Source organism: Cynocephalus volans, chromosome X, assembly GCF_027409185.1.
Source record: "Cynocephalus volans isolate mCynVol1 chromosome X, mCynVol1.pri, whole genome shotgun sequence".
Lineage (NCBI taxonomy): Eukaryota > Metazoa > Chordata > Mammalia > Dermoptera > Cynocephalidae > Cynocephalus > Cynocephalus volans.
In genome coordinates this window covers 131,504,835-131,517,452 of record NC_084478.1, presented here as the reverse complement: position 1 = coordinate 131,517,452, position 12,618 = coordinate 131,504,835, and the positions used below count along the sequence as shown (strand labels likewise).

At 36.5% G+C, this 12,618-nt stretch overlaps 1 protein-coding gene across 1 annotated transcript in view; it reads left to right on the top strand.

The window, feature by feature from the left end:
• Positions 1 to 12,618, top strand: part of KIAA1210 (KIAA1210 ortholog) — an 87,588-nt gene that overhangs the window by 57,402 nt on the left and 17,568 nt on the right. Inside the window, 2 exon segments of the mRNA XM_063084899.1 lie at positions 6,262 to 6,388; positions 6,725 to 6,805. Coding sequence (XP_062940969.1) covers positions 6,262 to 6,388; positions 6,725 to 6,805 — 208 coding nt within the window.

Sequence of the window (12,618 nt, the reverse complement as noted above, 5' to 3'; positions counted from 1 at the left end):
AAGTGACCTGATGCTTTTCTCTTGTTGCCTTTAGAATTCTCTCTTGGTCTTTGAGCTTTGAAAATTTAACTATAATGTGTCTTGGGGAGGATCTTTCTGGATTGAATTTTTTGGGGGATCTCTGAGCTTCCTGGATCTGAAGTTCTGTATCTCACCCTACACCTGGGAAGTTTTCTGTTACTATTTCCTTGAATAGATTTTCAATACCTTTTCCTTTCTCCTCCCCTTCTGGGATACTGACTATTTGGATGTTAGAGTGCTTGAGGTTGTCTGCTATCTGTCTTAGACTTTCCTCATTATTTTTAATTCTTTTTTCCTTTTTCTGTCTGCCTGAGATTTCAAAAAGACCATCTTCAAGATCCGAAATTCTTTCTTCTGCTTGCTCTACCCTGATGCTCAAGCTCTCAGTTGTGTTTTTTATTTCGTTGAGTGACTCTTTCATTTCTAGAAGCTTTGCTACACTCTTTTTTATGGTATTAATGTCGTTGTATATTTCCCTCCTTCCTATGCTGGATATTATTCTTATTTCATTGTGTTCTCTAAGTGAGTCTTCCTTTATTTCTTCAAGTTTTGTTAAGATCATTACTTGGAATTATTTTTCAGACATTTCAAGGATTCCTTGTTCCATGGAGTCGGACATTGGAGCATTACTGTATTCTTTCAGTGGTGTCATTTCTTCTTGTTTATTTGTAGTTCAAGTAATTTTTGTTGATGTTTGGTCATTTGGTAGTGGGTTTGCTTCTTCTATTAAACTGAGGTTGGCTGTAGAGTGGCCCTGGCTGCTACTGTGGTGGTGAATTGTTTTTGCTTGACAGTAGATGTGGTGGTGGTTATGGGTTATGTTAAACCACCTTGGGTCCTGTTCCAGAATCTGTGGTCATAGAATGAGCCCCTTGCTGGCTCACTTTGGCAGGTCTGGCAGTGGGGCCTGGCACTCCCCTCTGGGTCCAAGGAGTGGGGAGGGGTCACTGGTGCCACACGGGTCTGCTGGGCTCACCTCTTGGCGGCGGTTCGAGCAGCCATAAATGGCTTTTATTGTATGGAGATACTTTCCTTCTATACCAAATTTGCTGAGAGTCTTTATCATAAAGCGATGTTGAATTTTGTCTAATGCTTTTTCAGCATCTACTGAGATAATCATATGGTCTTTGTCCTTGAGTTTGTTGATGTGATGTATCACATTTATTGACTTTCGTAAGTTAAACCATTCTGGCATTCCTGGGATGAATCCCATTTGATCATGGTGTATAATTTTTTTAATGTGTTGCTGTATTCTGATTGCTAATATTTTGTAGAGGATTTTTGCATGCATGTTCATCACGAATATTGGCCTGTTATTTTCTTTTTTGTTGTTGTTGTGTCTTTATCTGGTTTAAGTATCAGAGTTCTGTTGGCTTCATAGAATGAGTTTGGGAGAGTAGCTTCTGTCTCAATGTTTTGGAATAATTTGAGGAGAATTGGTATTAACTCCTCTTTAAAAGCATGATAGAATTCAGCTGTAAAGCCATCAAGACCAGGACTTTTCTTTGTTGGGAGATTACTGATTACCACTTCAATCTCATTGCTTGTTATTGGTCTGTTCAGGTTTTCTATCTCTTCTTGGTTCAGTCTTGGTAGTTTGTATATGTCTAGAAAGTTATCCATATCTTCCAGATTTTCATATTTGTTGTCATACAGTAATTTATAATAGTTTCTAATGATTCTTTGCATTTCTGTGGTATCAGTTGTAATGTCTCCCTTTTCATTTCTGATTTGTTATTTGGGTCTTTTCTCTTTTTTGTTAACGTAGCTAATGGTTTGTCTATTTTATTTATCATCTCAAAAAGACAACTTTTTGTTTCATTGATCTCTTCTATTTTGGGGGGGTCTCTATTTCATTTAGTTCTGCTTGGATCTTAATTATTTCTTTTTGTTTACTACCTTTAGGATTGGACTTACTGCAATAAATTTACCTCTTAGTACTCCTTTTGCAGTATCCCACAGTATATCTTTATTTTCTTTAGTTTCAAGAAATGTTTTGATTTCTGTTTAATTTTTTCTTTGACCATAGGTCATTCAGCAGCCTATCGTTTAGTTTCCATGTATTTATATAGTTTCCAGGGTTTTGCTCATTATTAATTCCCAGTTTTAGTCCATTTGGTCTGAAAAGATACTTGGAATGATTTCAATTTTTTAAACTTGCTGAGGCTAGATTTGTGACCTAATAGGTGGTCTATCCTGGCGATTGTTCCATCTGCTGATGAGAAGAAAGTATATTCTTTAGTTGTTGGGTGAAATGTTCAGTATATATCTGCCAGGTCCAGTTGGTCTAATGTGTATTTTAAATCCTGTGTTTCTTCATTGATTTGTTGCCTGGGAGATCTGTCTCATACTGAGAGACGGGTCTTCTGGTCCCCCACTATTAACATATTAGGGCCTATTTCTTTCTTCAGGTCTAAGAGTGTTTACTTTATATATCTGGGTGCTCCAGTATTGGGTGCATACATATTTATGATTGTTATGTGTTCTAGCTGGATGGATCCTTTTATCATTATATAGTAGCCTTCTTTGTCTCTTCTTATGTTTTTTGGTTTAAAGTCTATTTTATCTGATCTAAGAATAGCTACTCATGCTCGTTTTTTGGTTTCCATTTGCATGGTATATCTTTTTCCATCCCTTCACTTTTAGTCTGTGTGTGTCTCTATATGTGAGGTGGGTCTCTTGAAGACAGCAAATACTTGGGTCTAGCTTTTTAATCCAGTCAGTCTATCTGCGTCTTTTGGAATGGGGAGTTTAATCCATTTACATTTTTGATAGTTATTGACAGGTATCTTTTAATTCCTGTCTTTTAATTGCTTTTTTGTTTAGGTGATTTAAATATCTTTTGATCATTACTTCCCCTTTTCTTTCTCTTCTTCAATGTTAGTTGGAAATTTAAGGTGGCATGATTTAGCTTCTTTCTCTTTCTCACTGGCATTTTTGTTTTAATGGCCAGTTTTTCTCTTTCTTGTGTATTCGTGATAGTGATCACCATGCTAGACTGGTGGACCCCCACCCCAACCCCTCGTGGGGAAATAGGGAGGACACCAGGGGCCTCCCACTTATTCCACACCTCTCATGTCTTTTCATCCTGCCAGACTATAGTCAAGCTCAACAGGGTCTTCTTTCCTTGCTGATTCCACTTAGTCTGTTCCCTTGGCTGTGGTTTCACTGAGTAGTAGGTAGGGACAGTGGGAATCTCATTCATCCATTCATGTGCATCACTAATTAGATGACAAGGCATTTTGCTACCTTAAGAGAATCATAGTTACTCCTGCCATTTACCTGCGCGTCATTGAATTTCTTCACTTTGACATTCAGAGCACTGGGCTGAAATCACATCGCATCCACCCCCACTGCAGGCCTTGGCGATTATCTGAATTTTTTATTCTAGCCACTCTAGTGGGTGTGAAATGGCATCTCAATATGGTTTTGATTTGTATTTTCCTGCTGACTAATGATGTTGAGGATCTTTTCATGTGCTTGTTGATCATTTGTTTATCTCTTTTGGAGAAATGTTTATTCAGATCCTTTGTTAATTTTTTAATTGGGTTATTTATCTTTTTATTGTTGAATTCCAATTCAATAATAAGAGCTATTAGTAAGAGTTCTTAATAGTAAGAGTTCTTTATATATTCTCCCATATCAGATACATATTTTGCAAACATATTCTCCTATTATGTAGGTTCTCTTTTCATTTTCTTGCCAGTAAACTTTGAAGAACAAATGTTTTTCATTTTGATAAAATCCATTTATCTTTTTTTCTTTTGTTGCTCAAGCTTTCGGTGCCATATCTAAGAATCCATTGCTATATCCAAGATTATGAAGGTTTACCTCTATGTTTTCTTCAAAGAGTTTTATAGTTTTAACTCTTATATTTAGGTCTTTGATTTATTTTGAGTTAAATTTTATATATGGTGTGAGATAAGGGCTCAACTTCATTCTTTTGCATGTGAATAGTTGTCCCACCAGCATCATTTGTTGAAAAGACTGTTCTTTTCCCGTTTGATTATCTTGGCACCCTTGTTGCAAATTAATTAATCATAGATGTATGAGTTTATTTATGGACTATTAACTGTATTCCATTGATCTATTGATCTATATGTTTATCATTAGGCCAGTACTACACTGTCTTCATTACTGTAGTTTTGTGGTAATTTTTGAAATTGGAAAGTATGAGTTCTCCAACTATGTTCTTATTCAAGATTATTTTGGCTATTCGTGGTCTTTTGCATTTTACTATGAATTTTGAGATCAACTTGTCCATTTCTGGGAAAAAAAAAGGCAGCTGAAATTTCAGTAGGGATTGCATTGAATCTATACACTAATTTGTGGAGTATTGCCATCTTGACAAGATTAAGTCCTCCAATCTGTGAACATGGGATGTCCTTCCATTTATTTGGGCCTTCATTAATTCCTTTCAGCAGTGTTTTATAGTTTTCAGAGTATAAGTTTTGCACATCTTTTGTTAAATTTATTCCTAAATATTTTATTCTTTTTTATGCTATTTTAAATGGAAGTGGTTTCTTAATTTCATTTTCAGATTGTTCATTGCAAATGTATAGAAATACAATTTTTGTATATTGATCTTGTATCCTACAATGTTGCTGATGTTTTATTAATTCTAGGAGTTTTTAATAGATTCCTTTGTAGTTTTCTTATGTAAAATCATGTCATTTGCAAAGAGATAATTTCACTTCTTCCTTTCCATTTTGGACACCTTTTATTTCATTTTATTACCTAATTTCCCTGGCTATAACCTCCAATTCAACGTTGAATTGAAGTAGTAAGAGCAATCATCCTTATCTTGTTCCTACTTTTAGGAGAAAAGCATCCAGTCTTTAACCATTAAGTGTGATATTAACTGTAGGTTTGTCATAGATGTCCTTTATCAAGGTTGAGTGCATTTATCATGAAAGGATATTGGATTTTACAAATGTTTTTTCGGCATCTATTGAAATGATCATCTGTTTTTGTTTTTATTCTATTGATATAATGTTTTCTATTCATTCATTTTCATGTGTTAAACTAACTTTGCATTTCTTGCAAATCCTGCTTTGTCATGGTGTATAATTCTTTTTATATATTGCTGGATTCAGTTTACTAGTATTTTATTGAGGATTTTTGCATCTATAGTCATAAGAGATATTGGCCTATAGTTTTTTCTTCCTGCGATGCCTTTGGTTGAAAATTTTAAGAGGTAAAATACATTGCCACATCTCAAAATGGGTCTTTTGTGCCTTTAGCCTTTCATTTGTTTCTAACTTTCCCCTGATTTGTCTTAACATAATTTTCATCAACCTGGCTCCATTTCCATTCATAAGGCATTTCCATCTGGGTTTAGCAAGCTGGGGTGGGGGAGGGGTGTGTGGTACATAAGATGACTTTGAAAATAGAACAGATGTATCACAGAACCGTTGTGTGGAAGAGGAAGAGACATGGTGAATGAAAGTCTCCTGCATCTGGGCAGATCCTTGGTATTTTAAAGCAAATCAAAATAAAAACACTAGCAAGAAATTTGGGCATGAAAGATCTTTTATTTATTTATTTATTTATTTATTTATTTATATTTATTTATTTTTTTAAAGATGACCGGTAAGGGGATCTTAACCCTTGACTTGGTGTTGTCAGCACCACGCTCACCCAGTGAGCTAACCGGCTATCCCTATATGGGATCTGAACCCACGGCCTTGGTGTTATCAGCACCGCACTCTCCCAAGTGAGCCACGGGCCAGCCCCATGAAAGATCTTTTAAAGTCTCACCTTAATAATAGCAGGACTCTAGGCTTTCTTCCCATTCCCTAGGGTTGCCACTATTGAGATATACTTTAAATGGGTGAATTGTGTGGCATGTAAATCATATCTCAGTAAAACTGTTATATAAAAAAGAAATATGTTCATAATTTTAAAAGGTTAAAATTACACAGAAGTACATAAAGTAAAAAATGAAAATCCTTCTCCTGTCCCTTCTGTTCCTTGGAGGGAACCACCAAAAGTCCTTCCAGACTTTTTTCTTTGAACATAAACTATATATTTACATAATATATGTATATATATTAAATGGGACCGTACTATTCTTTATTTTTTTCACTTAGTATCTCATGGACAATTTTCTGTGTCAGCTCATATGCATCCCTGCCCTCCTTCTGAGGTATCTATGGTAGGCCATATTATGAATATACACTTGTCTTCAGTTCCTATGGCCCTTGGGCTGCTTTTACAAGACCTTTCCTTTCTGTCCAGGTCCAAAGGCAACCTGGGAATCAAAGCCATATCCCATGATAGCATCTTCATGTTGAAGCCTGAACCTGAAAAATCAGCAAGTAAAATGTGCCTCTCTTCAGAGATTCAGAGAGGAAGACCTTTGCAGGTAATGGTGGACTTTAGCATCGGTGCCTAATTAGACTACTCCTTTTCCATTCCCTACTCCTACCCACCCCACCAAAAAAAAAAAAAAAAAAAAGGAGAGAGGAATTTGACCCTGCTTCTCAGCTGATTCTACCCTACGGGGCTGTTGTAAGCACTGAATGAGATAATGTATAAATACATAACGTGCTTGCATATTGCCCAGCACACAGTGTTGGCCAGTATTATCATATTTACTTCTCTTAACACACCTCAAGAATACTTTAATTATTTTAGTAGTAACATTTCACTGTTTATGCACTGGCATACCAACCTTCAAGTTTTTCTCTCTCTTCCACAGAGATCTGCAACTACGCTTGGAGCTGTGCCCCAATATGTGCCCCGAAGTGGAATCTGGGCTGCAGACTCCACAATCACTAAGGTAATAGAGTGGAATTGTTCAGAGCATGGGCAGCTGAGTCAGACAGACATAACTAAGCTTGAATTCTTACTCTGCTACTTACTGGCAGTGTGACCCTGGTCTAGTTGCTTAACCTCTCCGGGCCTTTCTTTCCTCATCTACAATGGGTATAATATTAATATCTACCTCAAAGGGTTGCTTGTGAAGATTGAATGAAGACTTAGAGAGGTTAAAGAAATTGCTCAATCTCACCCAGGTAATAAGTTGTAGACTTGGAAATCTGACTCAGGTGTGTTGATCTCAAAATTCATGGTCTTTCTATTACCCCAGTCTCTAAGATGCCTAACTTCTTTGTACCTGCCTGGACAAAGAGAAGGGTACACCTTTAGCCTCCATAAAATGCAGTGTGTACATAGGACAATCTCTTCCCTCTAGCTAATCCTAAACATATGGGAGGTATCTGTTGCTCAGTCAGATTTTCTGGAATTCTGATCCAGAAATGCTCCAGGGGAAGCTGGAGATATTGCCAGGGAGACTACCCTTAGCAGCCGTGGATGGGATTATGCACAAAGATCCCTGTGTAACTGCGAAGGCTATACAAGCAGGAGACCCTTCTCCACTGGAAAGCTGATTATTTTGCATATAGCAAAAGGTAAATGGGGCTTATATCTGACATGTCTGCTTCAGACCCCACATCTCTCACTCTGTACTATGTGTAGGAGTTCTCCTGGGTCCATTAGCCATGCAGGCTGGAGAAGAAAACACTGAGATAGTCACCAGTGGTGCTGACCCTATGGTTGTAAAGTAGCCCCTAGGGTCAGCAGATTGTTGCTCTCTTGCACTACAGCAGGAAAAGTCACTTCCATGAATGTTTCAGTCTTCAGTTGTAAACATCAACACCAGCTTTCACTTGCCTCCAGGGCTACACTCCCTGCCACCTCATGATCATGACCAAGTGCCACCTGTTTCCAGAACTCCTTCCTCTTTTCCTCCTAGTCCCAGCAACAGAGAGACTCTCACAGCAGAGATACTCCATTTTAAAAAGATTCATTTTTTTGTGAAAATTAAAGAAAAAGATTCTAGGGGAATAACTTCTCACAATGAAGGGGATGGGGAAAGTCACAATAGCCCCAAAGCAAGTTTTCTTAAATGTTTGGTTTGGGCCCCCACCTCACACCTTTTGCCTGATCCCTTAGTCATTCTCCTGGGAAACAGGGCTGAAAACAGCATAGGATGTTGATAGGACCTGAGTCTTTAACAACTAGATTGACTTTTACATGGGAAATGTCCCTTAAGTGCCAAGATGACAACCCCAAATGGCAGTGTAGTTGATAGCATTAAGTCAAGGGTTCTGACACCTGGTGCTACATAGAAGCTGGGGCAAGTATGGAATTTGCCAGTGGTTGGGTCCCTTGAAGGGGCAGGATTCTTAATGGATTAAGTGACATTCAGAGCACCTAGGAGATTGTGAGAAAGGAAATTCAGGTATACAGTTGTGTCAGAAATACCAAGTCTGAGCCAGTTTTATTCCCTGCCAGATTTTCACCTGATGTCCTATCTGAAGTGTTAGGAATGTGGATGCCTAGATTACTCTCCAAAACATTTTATGTTCTCCTTATTTGAGCACAAATTGTTAAGAAGATACAACAGCAGATTATTAGCATCTTCCTGTTGAATCAAACTGAATTCAGTCACTTAAGAAACCGAGACTGCAAAGCAGTTTTTCTTACTGCTCACAGGCTGACTCTCCCTCTGCAGCCCTTCTGAAGGAAATAGGCACATGATCTGTTCTGGTTGTTGCCTTTAAACCTCCTGAACTTGTCCTTCGGTATGACCTCCCCTTCCTGGCCTGATAGTTAGGAGACAGGAGTGCCCGATAGTTAAGAACACACTGTCAGTCTGGGCAGACCTTTCAAATGCTTGCTTTGCCACTGGGAGAATTAGGGCTGGTTACATCATCTCTCAAACTTCATTTTTCCCATCTGTAAAATGAACACCACAATAGCAAATGCCTCAAAGAATTGTTGTGTGGTTTAGATGTGGCCAAGCTCCCTCACCTCTTATCCGACTGAGCATGACTCAGCATGTCTTGTAAATATGTTATGTAAGAGTAGTATAACTGCGCATGTGCAGGTTAGGGCATGTAGTAGTGTTCCACAGACACATATCCATATGAAAAAGAAGTTGACACATGAGAAGGCAAATGTGTATATTTCATATGTCTAGGTTTGTCCACCAAATAATATCCATCAACAATTGGCAAATTAGTAGATTGTGCCCATATTAACACTTCCATTATCAAACTAATGTGTGTTTAATTTCATTGGTGATTGTTGAACCTGAAAGGGCTTTTGAAGTGAAATAGAGTTTAGAGCAATGAAACTTGGGAACTAAAAAGTAAACAGAAACATAATTTTTCATGAAGATAATTGTCCAGTGAGAACAAAACTCTGTTTTGATGTTAAAAGATCCTATGGGGGAAGCAACCTTCAGTTAGATATGTCAACAAAAAATCACTTAGTTTAGGACTAAAGTTAAAGCACAGACTGGTAGTAGGTGTGACTATAAGTATTTTCTGCAGAATGCCACTAAATCAGACTAATTGGGATGGAAAGTCTGAGCTGGTGGAAGGATTTAATTAGATAACATTTTTTTATTGTGGGAAAATACAGAAAACATAAAATTTACCATTTTAACCATTTTAAAGTATACAATTCAGCGGCATTATAGACATTTACAATGTTATGCAATCATCACCACTATCTAGTTCCAGACTTATTTGGTTCTCCCAAATGGAAACCCAGTACCTATTAAGTAGTCACTCACCATTCCTATCTCCCATCAGCCCCTGACGACAACTAATCTGCTTTCTGTCTCTGGATTTGCCTGTTATGGATATTTCATATAAATGGAATCATAAAAGTGGCCTTTGTGTCTGGCCTCTTTCACTTAGCAACATTTTTTTTTAGGTTCATCCATGTTGTAGCATGTATTAGTACGTCATTCCTATTTATGGCTGAATAATACTCCATTGTATGGATGTACCACATTTTGTTTAGCCATTCATCTATTGATGGACATTTGTGTTCTGTCTACCTTCTGGCTATTGTGAACAGTGCTATTATGAACATTTATGTACAAGGTTTTGTTTGAACACCTACTCCCAATTTATTTGGGTATATATTTAGGAATGAAATTGATGGGTCATGTGGTTATTCTATATTTAACTTTTTGAGGAACGGCCAAGCTGTTATCCCCAGCAGCTATGCACTTTATATTACATTCCCACAAGCAACATATGAAGATTCCAATCTCTCAACATCCTGGCCAACACTTGTTAACTTGTTATTTTCCTTTTCCTTTTTTTTAATAAAAATTATGGTCATGCTAGTGGGTGTGAAGCAGTATCTCATTGTGGTTTCGATTTACATTTCCGTGGTGACTAATGATGCTAAGCATATTTTCATGTGTTTGTTGGCAATTTGTGTATCTTCTTTGGAGGAATGTCTATTTATTAATTGGGTTGTTTATCATTTTGCTGTTGAGTTGTAAGGGTTCTTTATATATTCTGAATACTAAACCCTAATCAGATATATGATTTGCAAATATATATATTAACAAAATCTGTGAATTGTCTTTTAACTCTCTAGATAGTGTCCTTTGATGAATACATTTAAAATATTTTTTGATGAAGTCCAATTTGTCTATTTTGTCTTTTGGTACTTGTGCTTTTGGTGTCATATCTAATCACCAGATCTAAGATCATGAAAATTTACGTCTATATTTTCTTCTAAGAATATTATTGTTTTGACTCATATTTACATCTTTGGTCCATTTTGAGTTAGTTTTTTTTAAATGGTATGAGATAAAGAGTTCAAATTTGTTCTTTTGCACATGGATACAGTTGCCCCAGCACCATTTGTTGAAATGACTATTCTTTACCCATTGAATTGTCCTGGCACCCTTGTTGAAAATCAAGATCAATTGGCCATAGATGAATGGATTTATTTCTGGACTCTTAACTCTATTCCATTCATCTATTTGTCTATCCTTATACTAGTACCATACTGTTTTGATTACTGTAGTTTTGTAGTAAGTTTTAAAATTGGAAAGTATTAAGTATTCCAATTTTGTTCTTCACTTTAAGATTGTTATGACTATTCGGGGTCTCTTGTAATTCCATATGAATTTTATAACCAGCTTTTCCTTATCTTCAAAATGGCCTGTTGGGATTTTGATAGAGATTACATTGAATTTATAGATCATTTGAGGGAGCATCATCATCTTACAATTAAGTTTTCCAATCTATGAATATGGGATGTCTTTCTATTTATTTAGGTCTTTTTACATTTCTCTTATCAATGTTTTGTAGTTTACAGTGTACAAGTCTTATGCCTCCCTGGTTAAATTTTTTAAGTATTTTATTCTTTTTGATGCTATTATAAATGGAAGTGTATTTTTTTTAATTTCCTTTTTGGATTGTTTATTTGTAGTGCATGGAAATACAACTGATTTTTGTGTGCTGATCTTGTATCTTCAGCTTTGATGAATTCATGTATTAGTTAATAGATTTATGGGAATTGTTGAGAATTTTCTCTATGTATGATTGTGTTATTTGTAAATGGAGATAGTTTTACATGTCCCTTTGTAATTTGAATACCTTTTTTTTCCTTTTTATTGTGTAATTGCTCTATCTATAACTTCTAGTAGACTATTGAATAGAAGTGGTGAGAGTAGACATCTTCATCTTGTTCTTGATCTTGGCAGAAAGCTTTCAGTCTTTCACCATTAAGTATGGTGTTAGCTGTGGGTCTTTTATATATACCTTCTATTCCTAGTTTGTGAAGTGTTTTTCTTTTTATATCATAAATGGTTGTTGAATTTTGTCAAATGCTTTTTCTGCATCAATTGGGAAGATCATGCAATATTTTCCTTAATTCTATTAATGTGCCATATTATATTGAATGATTTTCATATATTGAACCATACTTGCAATCCTTGGATAAATCCCAATTATTCATGATGTATAATCAACTTAATATGCTTTTGGATGTGGTTTGCTAGTATTTTTGTATTCATAAGGGAAATTGATCTATACCATTCTTTTCTCGTAATCCCTTTATCTGGCTTTGGTATCATGTTAATGCTGGTCTCATAGGATGAGTTAGAAAGTGTTCCTTCTATGTTTTTTGGAAAAGTTTGTCAAGAATTGATGTTAATTCTTTTCTAAAAGTCTGGTAGAATTTACCAGTGAAGCCATCTGGTCCTGGTCTTTCCTTTGTTGAGAGGTTTTGATTACCGACACAATCTCTACTTGTTTTATTAAGATTTTCTATCCCTTCTTGAGGTTCACAGGTGAAATGACTTGGCTAAAGCCACAGAACCAATCAGAGATGGAGCTGGGTTTGAACCCGAGATTCCTGACCAAATCTATAGTACTTTTTACTCAACCATGTGGCCTCTAGCAGTTCTCTAAATTTGTACAACCAATGCCTAGCATTAGCAGCAGCAGCTAACATTTACTGAGACTTTCTTATGTGAAAGGCACTGTGCTAAGCACTTCCCATGTATCAGTTCATTTCATCTTTACTTCAACACACTAAAATATGTATTACTATCTCCACCATTTTACAGACAGGGAAACTGCGGCTCAGAGAGGTTGGGGAACTTGTCCAAGGTCAAACAACCAATAAATGGCATGGCTAGTAACTCACATTCAGGCCTATTCAATTCCAAAGTCCATATTTTTATTCTCTATACTAATTAAGAAATAGAAGAGATTGCGATTGGAGGAGGGCTTCAGGGAATATCTGAAATTCCACCTCCTAGAACTT